General features: G+C 38.5%; 1 protein-coding gene across 17 annotated transcripts in view; it reads right to left on the bottom strand.

The window, feature by feature from the left end:
* Window positions 1-7,474: 7,474 nt before the first annotated feature.
* col13a1 (collagen, type XIII, alpha 1) overlaps window positions 7,475-21,463 on the bottom strand; it is a 101,029-nt gene continuing 87,040 nt past the window's right edge. For 13 of the 17 annotated variants that reach the window (XM_035400393.1, XM_035400387.1, XM_035400390.1 and 10 more), the window contains 10 exons: window positions 21,112-21,162; window positions 20,786-20,812; window positions 20,132-20,218; window positions 18,490-18,525; window positions 17,354-17,407; window positions 16,803-16,856; window positions 16,488-16,523; window positions 12,813-12,899; window positions 9,611-9,649; window positions 7,475-9,118 (listed from right to left, as the gene is read on the bottom strand). In XM_035400393.1, coding sequence (XP_035256284.1) covers window positions 9,116-9,118; window positions 9,611-9,649; window positions 12,813-12,899; window positions 16,488-16,523; window positions 16,803-16,856; window positions 17,354-17,407; window positions 18,490-18,525; window positions 20,132-20,218; window positions 20,786-20,812; window positions 21,112-21,162 — 474 coding nt within the window. In that variant the 3' untranslated portion in view covers window positions 7,475-9,115. Of the gene's footprint in view, window positions 9,119-9,610; window positions 9,650-11,675; window positions 11,754-12,812; window positions 12,900-16,487; window positions 16,524-16,802; window positions 16,857-17,353; window positions 17,408-18,489; window positions 18,526-20,131; window positions 20,219-20,785; window positions 20,813-21,111; window positions 21,163-21,463 lie in introns of all 17 variants that reach the window. The other 4 variants (XM_035400395.1, XM_035400389.1, XM_035400396.1 and 1 more) reach the window with 2 other exon arrangements.

Here is a 21,463-nt window from a genome sequence, read left to right on the forward strand (position 1 = left end):
TGTTGCCAGCAATAATGCTTTTTATTTGTGCAGTGAAAATCTCAAAGTGGTTTCCATGGACAACGTCATTGGTTTAAAATATATATTCATTTGTAGCCTATTAATTGTATCTATAATGCTAAAGCTAAAATAGTACGTTGTGTTTAGACAGAGATGAAAATCAATGTTAATACGCTAAATTTTGAAGCGAGAAAAATAAATAAGTAAATAAATAAATAAAAATTCATCTTACTAGGAAGCCTTCTAGCTTGTGGAGGATACCCAAAGGTTTTTATCATGGAATAGGCTATCAATGATTATGTAATGTGATCTAATGTAACAATTATCTAAATTTGCATGTGAGGAAGCGCACAAAATTTGCAATATTTTACCGAAACGTCCCGTACACTCAGTGTGTGTGAGAACTCTATAAGCAGGTTCCAAGGCAGATATCCCCCCCCCCCTCCCCCCCTTCACAGCGCGCTCTCTCAAACACTGCACTGTCGTAGTCACGCACAATTCATATAGACTGTGAGGAGAGAATAGCCTATATGTTGCCCCATTGCTCTAAATGGAAAACTCTACAGGAGTATATGTCCACTGGTTTTAATTCCAGTCGTTCACCTTAATTAAGTTGGTTCAGTTAATTGTTTAAATACATTAGCGAATGTGCAGTTAATTTTAAGATAACGCTGTTCGGCACAGGAACGGAAACCAGTACATTTTCAGTTTTACGAAATATGCTCATTTTTTTTGGAAATTCTGAAAAGTTGTAAGACCCGCGATAATAATTTGTCCAATCGATGGCATGGCAAAGATTTTGGGTGGAACAAAAACTAGGGGAACCCCTTACCTTCTAGGAACGGAGTTTCCTACCCATATAATAGGCAGTGTTATGAAAATTACCGATGCGTTTTTTTTTACGATCTTAAATACCAAATTCCACAAATCTGAGCCCAATGTTGATGTAGCCACTGCGTATATACTCATTGTTCAAAGAAGAGTTAAAAAATTTTTAAATCGATATAGCTACTTACGTCCTCCCGCTGTCGTTCACAAATTCTGTTTTATAAATCCATCCGGCTCTGCTGCGATATGATGTAGTCGACACAATAGTCAATGAAGGGTCAAGTTTTTTTTTTGAGAGTTTCTGGTAAGGAGCCTGTTTCCACTATTCCAACAAGCGTTAGCGAAGCTGTGAAAGCAGGTGCAAAAAAAAAAAACCAACTCATGTCCTTCTCAAGCAGGCGATTTTCTACGGGTTTGTCGCCTGGCAGGGAACAAAACCTGCGTGTGCTATCTAGCACCCCCTAGAGGAGTGAAAAGGAATATCAAATATATTCATCTCCGGTGTTCTGCTCAAATCCGCTTCTTATATTTTGCCGCTCCAGACTGGTACTTTAAAGTAAATTAAACGTCCTCTAATCTATAGTTTTTTTCGAGCAAAAGACGTAGGCCTAATAAATGTTCTGTATTGGGCTTCAAAATAGCATACCCATATTACACTCAGTGGAGTAACTTGAGCTAAAAACATTGTCTTTTTATTAGGCAACATTAGAATAATTAAAATTCAAATACATTGTCAACCCTTTTGGAATTATTGATATGATTTTCTCATTGCACATTGCATTTTCATATTTATTTGTTTCAGAACTTGGCATTCAGCGATTTACTCAGCTGCCTTCTCTGGTTAAAAAACACATTGGTAAAGAAAATACATTTCTGGAAAGGAAATAAAAATATTTCTATGTATATATTTACATTGGATTTGTTAAATTCTACATGCATCTAACAAAGATACATTTACACTGATTGAATTCAAAATTTTACATTCTTACTGATCCTCTGTCCTACCACTGAATTTGAATTGCTTTTTTTTTTTTTTTAATCTAGAAGGAAAGTTCCATTTGAACTTATTTTCCAGTACTGAAGAATCAGCAAAGCCAAAAAAGAAAGCAACTAACAATTAAATAGTTGTGGCTGTGTTGACAGGGCTTATAAAACATGTACCTTTTGAAATACTTTGGTTAAAAAATAAAAATGGCACCGTCTGAAATATGACAGTTTAAAAAAAATGTAAATATAATGAATAGTGCACTGTTTTAAACAACATAACAACAACATGCAAGTGATCGGCTGATCAAGAAATTGTCATCAAATGCATTGAAATAAATGCCCTCATTGTTTCTCAGTCAGTAATACTGAAAATTACAGTAATACAAATCATCACACAAACATTCAGAATATTACACATCTTCATCACAACACACATATTGTGTATTCGACTGATATTTAAGATCTAACAAAATACATACTTAGACAGTGGATGTCCTATAGAGTATTTAAATGCTTTGTTTTTTAAATAATTTACTCTATAGCTCTTTATATTATAGTAAAAATACAATAAATGTTTTTAATATACAAAATCAACAGCTCATTCCATTACAAATTAGAATGCATTGACAGACTGGCTTATAAAACACATTTCAGACGGGAGAAATATTTCCTATCATGAAGTTTACATAAATGATTTAATTAATATCGCATGATAGTAATTATTATACATAAAGTTGTTGTTTTTTCTGAAGAAACCAGTGTGTTCATCATAAAACAGAGTAAGCACACGTATAATGGCTACTGGTACCCAATGAAGCAAGACACTACTGCAGTCTTTTTCGACTGTAAATCATTGCTTTTCAAGTTCAACATCTTCAAATTCTACAAGTGTAATTTTGTCATTTCAATGCAATGCTAGTGTCTTTTCAATGGAATTTAGGCAGCAGACACACAAACTGACCTGCCCAAATGAACAATTTGCTAAATATTAAATCAAAAATCTAGAGTAAATAGATCAAACCAGATTTGAATTCAGATTGTCTGATAAAGAATTACATGAAAAACATATTGTACATACAAACAATAATTAGACAGAGACAATATCTCTTGTCCACAGTACATTATTTACAAAAGAAAATAGAATCTACATATCTAATGTCATACGATCTTCTATAGAGTCTTGGCAAGATACCAAATACTGCAATCGATGTGCAAATATCAATATCAGTAATAAGCAAACACGCCTTTATGCTTTCTGAAATTACAAAGATGTCCCTATATAAACTGCGCTAAGGCAATAGGTGACTGCTCATCTAGCTAAAGACATTTAAAAAATGATAAATCCAAATGGATCGTTTGGACTTGGGAACATCTTCAGTAAGTTAAATGTGTTTGCATGTAAAAGGAGTGCTCACTCAAAATGTGTGGGCAGAAGTTAAAAACATTTTTGCAGAGAAGAACAGTGCTTCATACTGCATGCACCGTCCGATGAGGTCTGCACTGGGATAATATAAATTAAAATGAAATTAAATTATAGTCAAAACATTATATTATGCACCTGTTTGCACAGTTTTCAAAGCACCAGTTATATATTGCATTAGTACAAATCAAGTGATTGCTCACTGTTGTACTTTGACTAAAGAAATGCAATAAATAACCATTTTGGATGGTTGAACACATGCCATATCCAGTAGGATTATGTTGGATACAGGAATTATAAATTAATTGTACATAGTATACTGATGTTTATCCTCTAACTACTTCTCCATAACATTGAAGCCCTTGTTATACTTTAAGGTTTTCAAAGAAATCTACAAAAATATGTAAATAAATTCTCAAAAGATATACCTCAAAAATGAACACCTACTTAAGGTTATTTTTTTCTTAAAATCATGTGTTGACTTTCGTTGAAACATACAGTAGTATATACTGCATATATATACTGGAGGAATTTGGGGGGTGGGGGGGGGGGTTAGGCAAATGAACTATAAAAGCAAAAGTGAAGCTTTGAGATTTTTCTGTAAATGAACTCTTCTGGCCATGTCGGCAGCTTGCAGCCCCCCCTAGGGGGCTGGCAGTGTACAATTACTCGAAAAAGGGCATTTGAATTTGTGACATGAAAATATGCTTCAAATGCATGCATTTGCAAAGCTGCCCCACCAAGCTGTGTAGAGCTCTTTTTCTGTTCACATGCGTCCATGCGGGTCCCTTGAAAATTGTGGAAATTAATGCCAAAAAAAAAAGTGCATCACAACTTTGATATCAGTCTTCAAACCATATATACATAGACAGTGTTATCAGTTGCATAGTTGTACGTGCATTTGAGTATTCAACATTGCTTTGGCAGATAGTGAGCTTGCGCAATTGCAGATCAATTTCTGCCATTGGCTACGCTGCATACCTGTGAGAACTGAACTTCCATTAGAACCAACGTTAGTGATTATGTGAAGGTCTTAATTTATCATCACTTATGCATCATATGACAAATATATTTTTTCTTTCTTTGTCTACCTTTGAAAATGATGTATGTGCTTTTATGTTCTACTGTACAAGTTGTAGTTGTATGAAAATATTTCATTGAGGAAACGGACAATCCGAGAACGTGATTCTTACTATTTACAATTTTCCTTGTTTTTATCAATACTGTCGATGCGCATTGTGATAAGTTATAGAGATTCACAATTAAATTATCATGAGATGAGGAATGCTTGAGTGGACATTGTTAATGCATTGCCTTTTAAACAAAAACCAAGTCAAGAAATTAAAACTGGTGAGAGTGATTGCCATGGGATATGAGGGTTTGGTGTGTCATTCTCTAGACCTCTCCTTGCTGAAGCATATTATTTCTCTGAGAGACATGACTAGATGCTCGCATAAGTTATATTTTGGTTAGATTATTACATATAGAAAGTGTCACACACACAAACAGGCCTTATGGTGTCTATTTTGATCTTTTCGTTTAGTTTAGGAAAGCCCTAAATCTAATTGTTACAGCCTCAGATGTGTATTGTAAGGTAAAGCACAATTTTAAAACATGTCTCTCTCTTCCAGCTGATAGCTTATCCCTTGCTGTGATAAGGTAGTTATTTTACTGGTTTATAAATATAGCTATGTCTATGCCTTCCCTGGTAAAGGACCATAATTCTCCCCTGGAATGGTCATGGGCAAGGCCAGCTAGTAGAGTTCCGGTTAGATTGTTAGTTAAAATATATATTTGGTGTTATTAATTTGGATAAGCTGCATATAGCTGTATTTTGGATAATCGCATATTGTTCTTAATGTTGTGGTTGATGTCACTCATAGGATTACTCCCGATTATAATGATATACAAATTCAAAAAGCAAATCAATATGTGAGTAAAAAATATGTTTCTGATGAGAAAACTGGTTACTGAAATGAAATCCAAATATACTACATGAGTGCCACATCACAGGAACATCTGACACATTCTTAGTGTTAGTAAGCACAGGCAGACAAATGCATGGTCTCTATATGAACTAGTGTTGTAAAAAAAAAACAGCACAGTGGCTGTACTTTTATGACTTGTTTACTTAAATGTAAAGCCCTTAAAATTAAACTAATTCAGTGACTTTCAAAATGAGCTTTGATAATGCAAAAAATATCTGACCAAGCCCGCATGCGATTACTTGGCTAATTTGTAAATTTGTGATTACCAAAAATAATTGTAATATATATTAACGCAGATGAGGTCTATCCCTCAGACACATACATATGTGTTTATGTGTAGGCTACAGTATGTGCATTCAGTTCCCATGCATAGTAGCTGCCGTTGATATAAATTCACAACATTCCAGAACACTCTTTTCTTAATGGAATCATTGGGGGTCCAAACACAGGGAAGCTACTATTTTCTTAAATACTAAAAAATGCTCGTCAACTTAATGGAGCTGGTAAACTCATTTAGCTATAGGGCGGTACAATCACCGCAAGTTAAAACCATAATTACGCTGGAGTGACACCTAATAAGTTATTCTCCATTGCCCTGCAGCGAGTTTCCAAAAGTATATAATTTTCACTGTTACTACCGCAAGGGAAACGACTGGACACAAGCATGTGTGCATATGAATGTACATCATACATAAACAAACAAACAACTCAACTGTATTTTTATGCAAACAGTGGAAGTGTCGTAGTGCACATTTTAAATACCTATGTATATATGTATTAATTCCTCAGTCATGTACACATTTGCAATTATGTTGGTAATTCCTTGGCCATGTGTATATGCATTTATGTTGATGTTACGTCACGTCCGGAGATAAAGGCACAGAGTTACGGCCTGATATCCCGGGTCAGTAACGGTCGGCAGTGAGAGAATCAAGTCAGGAATCATCAAAATCAGTGTCTGGTGGAAAAACCCCACGCACGCCATGAAGGCGCTTCAGTTCAGTGAGCTGCGCAGAATTCCGGGATCGCAGCCGTTAGCGTCGAATAAAAACAAACAGGAAGTACGCTATAAAAAAAGTTCATGTTTCTTTCACATAGTGAATAAAAATTTTAAAAAGGCATACAAAAACTCAAGAAATGTATCTGTAACCCCGGTCCTCGATCCCTTTTCATTTGTGATGTCTTCAACAGCCAAATGAATATAAGAAAAGAAAAGAAAAAAAAATGTCTTGAAGTCAATCTGCCCACTGCTGCCCCCCTCTGGAGAGTCCAGAATTACAGGGTTGTACATCCACTGGGTACATTTGAAAATCTTCAAAAGGGAGATAACCCAAAGATATCTCAGAATTTCTTCAAGTTTCCTCGCGCAGCATCAAACGGCTCCTTTCCAATCGATTCTTCCCGTGCCGTTACCTCTTGGCCAGGGAAATGGAGGCTCAGTGTCCCCCTTTTGAGGATAAAAACAAAGTTTATTTTTCAATGCCATCAACACTTTCCAAATGACCATCCTTTGGGGAAAAGCTTAAAGCAAATGATTTTCGCGTTTATTTTTACTTCATATGTGTGGGCCCGTAAGATGAATGGCGATTGAGATATCAGTCTCTAACAGTGAGGTCCACCACTGCTTACTGTATGATGAAAACAAATCCTAGTGGTAGGTATATAGCCTGAAGCAATGTGTAAGAAAGAAACACCATGAACTGAACATTGACAAGTTAGTACCAAAAAATACATGTATTTGGCTATTTTATATTTAACTGTATTTATTCAATGACTTGCCCAAATTCATCATCTTGCTATAAGCTTTGCCCCTCAGTTCACACCTTAATGATTATTTTTTAGATCCATCACATGCTGTTTAAGAAGTGGGACAAAAAATAAAAATAATAATTTTGCAGGCCATATGTAATAATATACCCAATACATTTTATGGGCGATACAGTAAATAGCTTGTTATATAGGTAGCTTTTTCTAGGGCATGTCAGAATGTTTGTTACAAAGTAAAAATGCAATTCATGTTGAATTAAGACATCAAGCATTAACTGTGTAATATAAAAAAAAATAAAAATAATGAATTAATGTTCCTAATCTTTTGTGAACTATTTCTGACTTCATGCCATGCCATTGTTAACTTTCCACATATACATGCTAGTTGTGGCGGTCAAATATCACACACGTGTTATGCAAAATGATTAAAAAGGGTTTCAAGGCTGTGTTGATTTAAATGATTGTTGAGTTACATGAAGCCGTCTTTTTTTACAGACATGGTAAAATTTTAATAGAGTGATTCTGAAAACATGAACAACAAGGCAGGTAAAGGCACTCGATGGTACATGACATTAAAGCACTCGTAAACAGCACACAGTGATAGTCTGACATCGTCATTAATGGCACTTTTCACAAGCTAAATTAAACACTGGATGGCAAGCTTAACTTTCCAAAACAATCAGCATTACTGCATTTCTGGAATATCTCAGCGAGGGACAACAAATCAAACAAATTCCAACAAACATTTAGTAATTTTCTGAAGCATTAACACAAGGAACCATGTCTACTACCGTTCCCTGGAAGTATCAATAGCTGTGAATAAGAAGTCTGAACTTTTTTTTACGAGATCAGCGTGTCCATAAATAGTTTTTTAAATCTGCTATTTCTAACATTTAAATAAGTGAATGAGGTACATTTGCGGCAAAGTAGCAAAACAACTGTCTCCACAGCTGGCCTGACAGTGAGCAGCAATTCCTGTTTTTATTTTTATTTTTTATTAAAAGTTCAGATTTCTTGTTACAATAGGTTAAATTCATTACATTACTTCAAAAACAAAACAAAACAAAACAGCAAAACATAGCAGTGCGAGAGCTTGATTGTTAAAAAGCAATACGTGCGCAGTATTTACATTAGACCACAACATGAGAGTAGTATCTAAAAAATGATTAGATATCAAGCCAGAGCTTATATGATTTGCATTAACGAGAATTGACTTTACTGTCTTGGTGAAAGAACAATAACCTCCAGATTTTTCTTATGTTAAATCCCTCTTGGTCAGATTACAGGGAAAAAAAACAGTCCAAGAAAGAGAACACAACTGCTTAAATAAATCCAGATTTAAAAACTATTGATAATAAAGGACTTTGGGCTGATTTAATGCAAACAAACAGGCCATTAGAGACCTCTACTGTGCGGCATCCTATTTGAGACAGGAGGAATTACCTCCTGTATACAGTGCACACACTTTAGAGTACATGTGAGGAATTAGTGTGGTAGAGCTCGCCAAGTAGGCATCAGCTGCTCAACTACCATCCATAATGAGCCATTCCTAAAGGCAGCAGGCAGAAACGCGGGTCTCCTGTGCTTAAGCTGAGCGCGTCACGTCCCAACGCCACAGAAGATTTTCCCTCGCCTCGTAAGCGCAGCCCATATGTTTTGGGGAGAACGTGACACCGAGTCGACCTTCGTTTGTCCTTCAGCGAGGGTTTTAACAGAGAAAAACTGAACCTTCATCTTTCCAGCCCCACAATTCAGTGCAGCGTGGTCCACAAAACAAAAAGAAACAAACCAAAAAAAAAAAACACTATGATACAATAAGTTAATAGGCAATGTCCCTTCACATTATGCACAAATATCATGCAAATGCAGTAACAGCATAGTTCTTCCTTTAAACAGACATATTAAAATAATGTATAGGAATATAAAAATCCATTACACAGTAAGAAAAACATTACCAGTAATAAAAAATAAACAGTCTGTACAAAAAGTCCTGCGCATTTTTTTTTTTTTAAATGTTGTTTTTTTTCTTTCTTTCTTTTTATTATCCGTAACAAGGGAGCACAATATAAAAAGTACAAAAATAAATATTCTATGTACAATCACTCATGCTTCTCCAGAATTAGAGTCACTGCAAAAGAAACAAGGCGAGAACAAAAGACATGTTAGTTCGTGCAATTCACACAATAGTGAGGGCTGTACAGCTTTCAAATAAGCACAATCTGAAATGAACTTCCCCTTACGTTGTTTCTGAAGCAAATACAAAACGATCTCAACAAGTAATTGATAATTGCTTTAGGAATGTTCTATATAGCACTGTCGATGTAGATAATGACAATATCGATAAACAATTATAGGTACTTTTTTATCTTGTATGCTTTTATTGAGTAACTTTACCAAATTAATTTAAATTATTTACACATTGTAGCCTCAAATGCCTGACTGGGCAAAAATGCATTGTAGAAATTCCATTAGTACGTTGAAATATGATGAAAAGTGCAGCAATTTAAATGTTGGCTTTGGTTAGTCCAAGCAAATCAAAATGCTGGTCTTTTAGGCACTTGTCAACACAAGATGCACATAAGTACACAGCAGAAGGTTTAAACATGCAGGTGTGACTTACTTTATTCCAACAGCCAGGTACAGGTAACCCATCCTCCCCCTGTGGAATGAGAGAGGGCCACAATCAATGCGCAGTTACCACCAATCAACACCAGGGGCCACTCAACACTGTTTTCTCAATCAGTATTGATTAAATTGTTTGTGTGTGTGTGTGTGTATGCGCGCACGTGTGTGTATGCATGCGAGTGTGTGTGTGTGCGCGTGCATGTGCGTGTGAGTGTGTGTGTGTATGCATGCGAGTGTGTGTGTGTGCACGTGCATGTGCGTGTGAGTGTGTGCGTGCGCATGTGCGTGTGTGTGTGTGTGTGCATGTGTGTGTTGTGTGTGTGTGCATGTGTGTGTGATTCTACAGTACATTTGAGGTACAGTATGTGAGGATGTGACCGTATGTGTAAACATATATTAAAGACTCAAATCCACTTTTGCTCAAGCAAAGCAGTGGTCACCATGCGTTATGACATGATATGATAACAGACACGAAAAAGCAATGCAGTTTTGAAAAAAACATTCCAGCCTTTGGTTTCATATAACGCTTAGCGGCATTATATATTGGAGTGAGATGAAATGAGATGAATCCCAAAGAAAATTATACATACTAGTGTCAGCCTTGCTGCCTGGCTGCCTTGCTGTGGACTAGGCCTGCGTTTGGCCTATCCAGTAAGGTCATTTCCCCGGGATTCATTTCATTTTTATTTTCACTTTCAACTGCTACATAGCTCGGTAATTATTTAGATTCGACCAGACAGATTTAGTCACCACTTGCTGACTATGGTCTGCTCCTTACCTGACCTAAGAGGTCATACAGGGGAAGCCTCCAGCTTCATCTACACCTGGGTTAATGCACTGTAACAGGGTGTGATGTATTCTCCTATTGGTCCCAAAAAGGCTCCACATGTCTAAATGGACACTTTAAAAATGGTTTGTCACCAATGTTTGGACATTTCAGTTTGTTGTTTTAACCCTGGTATTGAGGTCCAGACCAAATGACTGTGACCAAGACTGATCGGTTTCACCATGTACACCATGGCCCATGTACACTTTGGGCCTTTAATGAAACCCAGCCTAGTCGCTACAGTACATACTTAAATGACCTGTGCAAAAGTACACTCAAGAGTATGGGAGAAAATTGGAATAAGGAAATTCTAGCAGAAATAGTCACTTTGATCCAGCTGAAGGAAGCATACACCCTTCCACACAAATATGGCATGGATACTCACTCAACCTTGCCCTTGAGGCCAGTAGTACTGCTGGCTTTCTTTACTACCTGATAGTTAATTGATTGATTAATGCCACTGATCAACCAGAGATTTAACTCATCAGGTGTCCCAGGTTTGGAGGGGAAGAATGAAAAGCAGCAGTACTGCTGGCCTCGAGGGCAAGATTTTGAGTATCCCTGGAATTGGGTATGGAGTGGTTGTTAGGGTTACAGTTTCATCCAAGGTTAGGGCGGGATGCTTTGCCACTTGCGTCTTTAACGTAACGATGGTTACACGGCATTTTAGCATGCAGCTGTGGCACGCCTCTGTGTTCACTGGCTGCCATGGTGCCAAGAACATGGTGTTAAATTAACCATTAAAATGCAATGAAACTATGTGAAAGGTGTTGCTATATATTCATTGATTGTTTGAAGCGTAAGTAGTTCTACTGTTAGAGTTAGCAAAGGCGTGACTCATGGTTTAAAAAAAAGCATGTGTTATTTTGTATTCTTCCAAGCCTATTCAACAGCTTTCCAAAGTGTCAGGACAAACTGAGAAAAAGTTCAAGCAGATCTGCAACAGCAAAGCAATGTCTACATTCTTTGGGGGAATAATTGTATGTATTATTAATGTCAAGCTCCATTTAGGTATAAATGTTAAATGACAATTACAGATATGAGCTAGTTAAATCATCAGAAATTAAAATTCTTAATGTAAGGGATTCAATTTTATATTTCTAATGAAAACAATGAGTAGTTCCAACACTGTCCATTCCTCCTAGCCTCTGGGTGGCGGTAGAGCGAGTGAGATGTTAGGGAAGCCATGCTTGCGAGAGACAGAGAGAGAGAGGGAAGGGAGAGAGCACCATACCACAGGGCAAGGAGCATCCAGCCCGTCCAGGCCTGGCATGCCCGGATCACCTTTCTCCCCCTTAAATCCACGGAAGCCCTGTTCGTAAAATCAACCTGTATCAAAATCCACCCGCAGCCCTCTGCAGCCAAAACTGCAGTCCACAGGGAGGAGCTAAAACCTCTCGGGGGGCGGGGCCTGCAGTCGGTGCATGCTCAGACGTGTGGGCCCGAGTTGCCCCCCCCCCTGACTGACAGGAAAGAGGCTCACTGGGACCGGGAAGTGGGGATGTCAAGGAGAAGGCCAAGTCAAGGCCAGGCTTTGGAAAAGGAAATGGCCAGCACTCTGAAGTCAAGGGCTTGGGGCGTGGGAAGAATAATCGGTTATTTTGAATTCGTCATTTTAACCCAAACTCAGCTTCTGGTCTGCAGTGAATCCCATGTTCCTATCAGTTTTTGTCCTGAAAAGGAATCCCTCAGGCAAGTCGTGGTCCCTGGTGCTGATGTACAGTTTTCAGTACAATCCAGTATAACTAAAGAGTTAATAATCATAATAATAATAATAATGTCTAAATTGGCATAGAGATTGATGTATTTATTTAGAATAATTTGAATAAGTATTTGGTATCATATGTTCTTTCTTTCTTCTGGAATATGGCACTGAAAAATACACAATACAGCACACTCTGGCACCGTGACCTTCTGGGGTTTAATTAGTTCCACATCAGACACAAAAGGAAGGAGACTTCAGTAGGGAGCTTTTCAACAATATATGATATGTTTCAATAAATAAGATTTATCCAAATTATGCCTTAACAGCTTGTTTAACTGCAATGAAATGATATGCAAATTTGTGCGGTATCTAAAAAACCATCAAATGAAAAATGAGATTATATTTCAAAAACTGACACGCCAATTATATTGATATAATGGCATCTGAATTACAAAATAGCGCAATAGTGTCCCTGCTCCCCCCTAAATAAACAGAAATCCAAACACAACTGTTTTTAGATACCACTGTTTCGGATGCTAATAACGGTTTATTTTTTTCGTCGCGTGTGTCTTTGGGCCAGCGAACAGCCAGACCGCCAATAACGACGAGACCCACTGACTCTCCTTCCTTTTGTCTCCGCAGCTGCACATTGAACGAATGACATACCAACGGACAGGGTGCATCTAATCCAGGCGCTCCTTGGTCTCCCTTATCCCCCTTGGCCCCCCTGTTGCCTTTCTTGCCCCTCTCCCCCTGCAAACAGTGCATTCAAAAAGACAGGGTTAAGTCCTCCTCGCTCACGAACACATACGCAAATTAATTCTATTTTTTTTTTGTCGTCGAGAAAACAAAGATCCATCAGATCAACTCAATATCTGAATAGAATTCCAATGTCTTTATTGGGAGATACAAAAAAAGAAGGATGTACTTTTCTTTTGGGCTGAATAAAAACATTTGAAGGATAGCTAAAGAGAGGAAGGGGAGGTGACATTTAAAGAAAAACCGTAAGAATTTAGTGATCAGGAGGATTAAGTGGTGGGAAGCAAAGATGGTTTACCCGTTAGAAGTTGGGGGATACAGACCAATGCTATTGGTGAGTGGATACTTGTGATGTCATCGTGATTTTGACAAATAATATCTGATAACGGAATCATAAATCAAATAATAGGATCTTTTAGGAGTTCAAAAAATAACGTTAAAAAATTAAAACATTATGCAAATACTTACTGTTTCTTAGACATTTCTGTGGTACACACTCTGTAGCATATTTAAATGTTGTCCATGTCTGATTAAAGGGATATTTCACTTTGGCATAGACCTAACACAAGTAATTTTATGGAGCTTACCCCAGTCTATCTGCATTTCACAAAATTACTTGTGTTTTACCGAAGTGAAATATCCCATTAACATCAGCCTATGTTGAAGTGATCCATAAATATTGTGTTTGGAACACCTAACTCATTTTCATGTTAGACACTATGGTCCTCCAGGATTTTAGTCTGTAGGAACACATCAAAACCTTCTGGAAAAAAAATTATTTTGTTGCATAAAATATGAACTTACACTTCAAAAGCCAGCCAGCCCTTAACATTTTCTTCCCTCTCTTTTATATAGCGCACAATATAATTACAATATGGGAATGCCAAACAGCTGTAACCACTGGTTGGATCTGATTGTGCAATATATTATATAATTTCTTTGTAAAACGGTACTTTCCTTGGTCAAATTACAGGAGAGTCATTGCTTTACATACTTTCGATTATTGTATAAATTTCATATGTGGAATCTTCTAAGCTGAGACTAAGCTGTCAAAGCTATTGGGATTCTTGTATTAAAGCTATTTGGGCATGTTTTCAAATTTAAATGTTTAAAATGTGTTCATTATAGTCACATACACAGTGCCTATGCCCTGCAGGATGCCTTGCCTATGGTATAAGGTGTGAGATATGTAAGGAATGAACCACGACGGGCTGTCCCGTTATTGGAAATTAATGTACGATGGGGGTTAACCAGCCCCAAAGCACATTATTTTCCAATAACAGGACAGCCGGAGGCGTTTATTCTACTTATACAACGGGTTGTATAAAGAAAAATACACAAATTTTCACTAAATAAGTGAACAGATCCTTACATAGTTCTCAAAATGCATTTTCTTTGAAAACCAATAAATAAATACAAATGCAATCTGAGAAAACACACAAACAGGAAAGATGTACGGCCAAAAACAAGAGTTCCCTCATTCAACTGTCAGACAGTAACAGATCCACTCATCAAGGGCAAAGGTTTCTTTTGGGGTCCAGATTAATACTGAAAAGAAACTAAGAGGAACTGGGAGTATAATAAACCCAGCTCACGTGTAATGCTCTTACAACGTCAATTCAATGTTTTTTTTTTAATGTATTTATTTTTTAGGGAAAGTTTCTTTCTTTCCTAGATAATGTGAGGAGAACATTACACGTCAGCTGGGGTAGGAGATTAAAGCAGGCGGAGTGGGAAGGGAGGTTTTTTTTAGGGAGAGGAACGGGAAGGAGGAGAAGGAGAGGAGAGGAGAGGAGGATTAACCCGGACTACACATTAGAATGCAGAGGAGCAGGACACCAGAGGGGTGAGGGGGAGAGAGAGGGCGACCCCGGAAAGAGCCAGGTGACACACAGCAAGGCTGAGGGGAGGAAAAGGGGATAGGAAGACCTGCGGAAACAAAGGGAAACAGGAAACAGGAAAAAGGAAACAGGAAGTAAAAACAGCACTGCAGCGCCACACCCTGCATTCAGCAACAGCATCTATGCCTGGAGGCCACTTCCTCAACATTAAGACTAGCCTTGACTCTTAGTCTTCTATTTTCTTATTAAACTTTTTTCCATTGAGGGAAGGTCTTTTTGGACCACTAGAGATTCTTTCTCAAATTTTGGAACACTACCTGGTGCAACTCTCTTGTTTTATTTAATTTAATTATATGCTGTTTTACCTGCTTTATATGCATTATACAGACACTTTTTAGCTGTAAGGGATTTGTAAAGTGCACTTCAAAATGAAGGTGAATTAAATGAAAGTTGCATTATAGAGTTGTATTACGCTAGAGTAATACAACATTATAGTTTATTGTAGATCGGAGTAAATGTGAAAGGTGAGGCCAGTTGAAACTACTGACATAGGTGGGAGCAGCACGATTAAACCGATTAAATGTGTTAATAGGGATGGGAAAACACGCAGGCTTCAGGGAGAAGTGAGTTTCTCAATCCATCAAATCAATAAAAAAAGAGTCCAGCATCTTGTCAAAAGCACACACTTTTTATTTTGCAGGACCATTTTACCCAATGCAGTATCGGTGAAAATTTCAGTCATAGAGAATAAATTTGAGTGTGAAATCAAATGATTTCCATAATCTAGTAAGCAGGTGTTCTGTTGCGCATTTTACTTGCAAAATACAAAGCGGCGTAAATGGTCACTGCAAAACCAAGAGCTTCAACATGAAAATAAATGACATAACATAAAGGCCACATTTATTTATTTATTTATTTATTAAAAAGTTCTTCATTTAAAACAAAAACAGAACTAATAAGACCACTGATGAATTACTAAATTTGTCACTCTTGTGCACATGCTATAAAAAAAGCATATTTTCAATGGAGTAACTTGACATCAGGTTAAAATATGTCTTCAAGTTGAGATAACATGAGGATGTAGGGTGGGCTGCAACTCCTTAGAAAAGGCTCTACTATTTGTACTCTTACACACAACTAGTAGATCCTTTTTTTGGGAATTGGAGCCCATCCCATATCTTCATATGATCTCAGGACCAGTACTACAATTTACCAACAAAGGAATGGCCACTACTGATGTCATCAGTCCTCTTTAATTAAAATAAATTCAGATTTATTACTTGTTACTGAATAAAATAGTCAAATCCACTATGCTCCCATTCATTTCTCAAGACCTATGCCAACATGCTGAACAGAGCAAATTAATGTACAAAAGATATTAATTTCAAACGAAGCCAATCATAAACTGACTTTAGGCAGTCCCTAAAGGTGAACAAGTGAATAAAAATAATGATCTACAAGTAACAGCTAATGCAAAAAATGAAAATTATGCAGTAAGTATTAAATTCTTACTTTAAAATGTCTTTCAGATATGTCAGACCTTAACTTTAAAATCAAGAACCTATCCCATATAAACATACAGATAAGCCTCTCATAAAATGCAATATTAGGAGCATGGGGGATTAACTGTATTTCAGTCATCATTTTTTAGTTACCACGTTATTGATTCACTTGAATGAACAATAACATTGCTCTCCAGGAAAGAGTTAAATTTTAAAGAAGAATGCATATTTTATCTTACCCGGTTTCCTTTCAGTCCATGTGGTCCTTCTATACCCTTGAAGAAAGCAATAATAACACATTTGTAACTGTAATTACGTTTAAATATGAACACAACAGTAGACCATGTGGCTGTTGCTAATAAAAGTTGCATTACTGCTATTTGTGACCCCTGAAGCCTCATTTAGCTATAGCCATTTGCACTGGAATAATGGGGGCGGCATCTTGCAGAAATCATGCGTTGCATGCATTGATTTAAAAAAATAATTCTTCTGTATTGTTATAATGTCTAATGTTCAGGTGTTTCTGGTCATTACGATAATGAGGCGGGACTTACAGGGAGGCCTTGTGGCCCGATTGGTCCTGGAAATCCTGTATCACCTTTGATACCCTACATCAGAGATAAGAGGACAGTATAAGGTGTCTATTGAGAATGTACAAAAATAATACAGATAGTAGGGGCGACATAGCTCAGGAGGTAAGACCGATTGTCTGGCAGTCGGAGGGTTGCCGGTTCAAACCCCGCCCTGGGCATGTCGAAGTGTCCTTCAGCAAGACACCTAACCCCTAACTGCTCTGGCGAATGAGAGGCATCAATTGTAAAGCGCTTTGGATAAAAGCGCTATATAAATGCAGTCCATTTACCATTTAGTAATATATATATATATATACAGTATATATGTGTGTGTGTGCGTGTGTGTGTGTACGTGCAAGTGAAGTGTGCTTTACTGACGATTAACTTTAAACAGTTGTGCAAGTAATGGAATCTAGCAGCTGTAAATATGGGGACAGGGCCGAGGCCCTTGTGCACAGTTCTGTATGTTGACAGAAGAAGAAACGCTGAGATGCAACACGTGTTCAGTGCTGCGTCCGCCATCTTGTTCTCACCCTCTCCCCCTTTGGTCCTGCTGGCCCTGGAACCCCAACCGGTCCTACAAGACCCTGTGAAAATCAAAAGAGAGAACGCCCGAAAAATGACCTCGGCAGAAATGCTAGCATCTGAACAGTGGAGCTTTAGAGGGAAATATATGGAGGAATATTTCAGTATAAAAAAAAAACTATACTGCAGGTTAACAAGCTTCAGTTTGGGTTCTGCCAAGTGTTTTTGATTAATACTGGAGGCGCTTTTCCTGTGATCCACAGCAGTTTGAGCTGCACCACAGTTAATCTCCCAATACCACCCCACCCCCTCCCCAGATTGGTAGATTTATATTTTGCAACATTTTTGTTTGCTGTACGCTTATACAGGCTGGAGGAAGATTATACATTTACTGGGGGTTTTCAGACTTGTTGACCTTAAGCCAAACATAATTAAATAAAACTTGCCCTGGTTTCTCCTTGCTGTTGACAGAAATCAATGACAGAATAGTAACATTTTACCACTGTTCTTAACATTGCTCCTCAGGCGTATATTTGGCATGGTGTTAACACAACGTATACTTTGAACATGCAGACGTATCCCAGCATGCTCCGCTTATGGGTCATCGCAAAGGTCAGAGGTCAAAAGCTTTAAACTGCTGATGTCAAGTAAATAACAAAAGAGACACACACATCTTGAATGGACCTGCAAAGGCAAAGAGTTCCAACTTTGGGAACACCAAATTAGGCTACTGGATTCGATTTAAATAATTTGCTTTTATGAGCTAATTGAGTACATCGTGTTTCCAGCTTTTTGTTATGAGGAACTGGAAACCACTTAATGCTTATGTTCAACTTAAACGCAGAGTACAGATGTCATTTTCTACAAACTAATAGATACCAAGGTGCTCCCAGAGATGGAAGTAGACCATGCCAATGCATCTCCATAGAGAGTGTGTCCATAGAGTCAGACGTATAGAGTCCCCCCAGTGAACAGGGACTCGGACAGACCAAACTGTCGGGAAGACAGGCAGACTGACATGCACGCAGACAGACAGGCAGCCAGGCAGCAGAGGGAGGGGGTGGAGGAGAGGAAAGAGAGAGAGAGAGGTTTTGGTTGGGGGAGGGGAGTGGGCGTGCGAGGTATGGGATTGTGAGCCACTCACCACTGGACCCGGCCTGCCGTCTAGACCATGAGCCCCCTGGACAGCATGTACACAGTTAGGGAGCGGAGAGGAGAGATGGGCGGGGGGAGGACGGGGGGAGTGGGGGGTGGGGGGGTGTTGGGGGTGGGGGTTGAGATGGAGGTGAGTGAAGCAGTGACTTGTGGGACTCCAAAAAAAAATCCAGTTTTGATGAGGAGGAGGAAGGGGGTGATGGCATTGTGATGGTATGGGAAATCGACAGTAACTCCTTTCAAAACACACAGCTGATTTGTTTGTGTATTTCCACACGGCTGGACGGGTGGATCATATCGATTTGTACTCCGATCCAGTGGTCAAATTTTTAGTTTTTTTTTGTGTGTTTTCAACATGAAATCTGCAACGATTTTAAGCCCAAGAAACCAGGTGAGGTGGGTAAACTGTGTAATCCACTGCTTTAAATTCACCAATTAAGTGCTGAGTAGAAAAAAAAAAACATTCCTATGCTCATTCTGACCCATTTAAAAGGAGTTACTGTGCCATTGATGATGTGGCTAGTACATGTTTATCAAAGACCTTTGACACCACAATGATAAAACCAGAAGTTAGGAAAGGAAAATCCCTTAGATTCACCTTTAGCTCCTCTCATAGCATGCTACTACACACTACATCACACACACAAATACAGGACCCTCCCCCCAAACCCAAACACACACACACACACACACACACAGACACACACATAAACCATTCATCATAGTTATAAATTTACACACAGAGATTCAAAGCTATTACAGTTATTTTAATAATATTAATTTGCTTCACACTACACAGATGACATCCTCTTAGCTGGACATGGACACTGACATTGAAGCCATTCGAAATGAAGTACCCTGTTAAAGAGAGCAACAGCACTACACGCCCTGGGTTTCAAACCAGTAGCCTTATTGCTGCAAGTCTAATCTTAGTTTCCCAGGGACTATACCTGGAAATTAGTCTGTCAGCTAAGTAATAATAGTAATAAAAAAATAATAACAGTAATAATAATTGCTAGAATGCGACTACACATCTGCAGTTTTGGTTCTGCTGCTCTCTCAGCCTTATGCTGAGCTTTAGTTCAGCAGCACAGCAGATCTAGCACTTTTTAAATGGCGGATGTGTGCGAATATTCAATACTGGGAAAGTGTTCGTAACATGCATGTTACATTGAACTCTGAAAACGTTCCCTGTGGTTTAAATGCTTTGTTAGGGTTTCTGGGAACCCTAACAAACTCAGCTTTGTTTCCAAGCACATTAAATAATTGTCTCAGGTTCCTTGCCTCATCTTTTAGGTGAAATCTCCCTGGTATTCTCAAAAATAATTGAAGCATGAGAGAGAATTAGTCCAAAAAGTAAAATAAAATAAATAACACCAAGAAAAAATGTAAATAAAACAAACATGATTTTCCCCCCCAGAATGTCCCTTGCAAAAGACCTTCAAAATCGAAATGGCTAATCCTGGGATTTGTCAAAAGCACTCTTTGCTGTTGAGATTGTGACAGCAGTGCTTCACAAGACTTTGGCCTGTATTTGATCTTGCAGCAAATCAGCGATACATTAAGTAGAGGCCCTATTGTGAGGTGGGGCCAACTGAAAGCTGGGATGAAGAACCAAAATGGATACTCACGGGCAGCCCAAGATGGCCCCTATCTCCTTTTTCTCCCTTCAGTCCAAGTCCTCCTTTCTCCCCCTTGATGCCAATACCTGGCTCCCCCTAAAACAAATGAGGAGTTTGTTTTCTACGATAGCTTTTCAATTCAATACAGCTTTTCAATTCAATGAAAAATATGGCACAAATTAATCTTTGCAGCACCTAAATTGTTGCTGCTACTCCAAATACTGGGGTTCTCAGTAAAACTGTATTTTTTAGTGAACTGCCACTGAAAGTGCATAAAATAACTTGGAAACCTGTGTGTCCACCATTTTTGTAGTTCTTCCATTTTCACGTAGGCATGTTTTAAACATAGGCATCTGTCCCATCATGGCAACTTCCTCCATGAATCAGAGAGGGCACAGACTAGCACGTCGCTTCTATTCGCTCTGCAGTCCAGCAGCTGTGCTGCACCATTACTGCTCCAGAGGAACTGCACAGTTTGCGCAGCTGCTGCAGCCAGCTGCAGGCCCACTGCAGGTACCTGACAGACCAGAGGGACTGCTGACACTGTGCTTTCTCTCATTTTGGGAAATGCTTATTCATCTTAAGAAGGGAGTGCTCTCGGTTTAACAGTTGAGATGATTCATCCATTGCTCTGGAGCAAAAGTGGCTCTTGTTACTTCTTACCTTTGGCCCTGGAAGTCCTGGAGATCCCTGAGAATCACATGAATAAGTTTAGTTAGGTACTATCCAAGCAGCTTAGCACCAGGGCTACTCTGTATATCACAACATAGCCTATTAAAACAGGTGCTGATCTCCGATATCTGGTCCCTTGGTCTAGAAACGCTACAGTGACTGGGAAGTGACTTTAAGAGTGTCCAGCTCATATAGGCCAATTGTATAGCTTTCAGATATGCAAAAACTTGAGCATGTTGGGAAACGTGAGGTCCTCCACCAAACACCATGTTTGCTTGGGGGGGGGAGCTGCTACTCCACCTCCAGTTTGCACTTACCACGGGGCCAGCTGGTCCTAGTGGTCCTGGAGGCCCAGGGGGCCCATGGACCTGCACAAAACAGAAGATGAGATCCTTAATATTAACAAGTGAACCTTCCATATCTGTTTCAGTACTCATAAAGATTTAGCATCAAGCTAACCGGTACCATTGTCTTTTTAAAGGTCTGTACTGCCAGTGGATTTGGGTCCTACCAGAACAGTCAATTGTACAATATCATAATTAATTATGATTGCACCAATGAGTCCCCTCAGTTATGAAGTAAATGGTTATGGTGTCATAAATTTTGGCGCTTACTATATGTACATGGGATGTGGCATCCCAGGTCAATTGATACACTAACCAACATTCT

This window comes from Anguilla anguilla, chromosome 18 (genome assembly GCF_013347855.1).
Source record: "Anguilla anguilla isolate fAngAng1 chromosome 18, fAngAng1.pri, whole genome shotgun sequence".
Classification (NCBI taxonomy): Eukaryota; Metazoa; Chordata; class Actinopteri; order Anguilliformes; family Anguillidae; genus Anguilla; species Anguilla anguilla.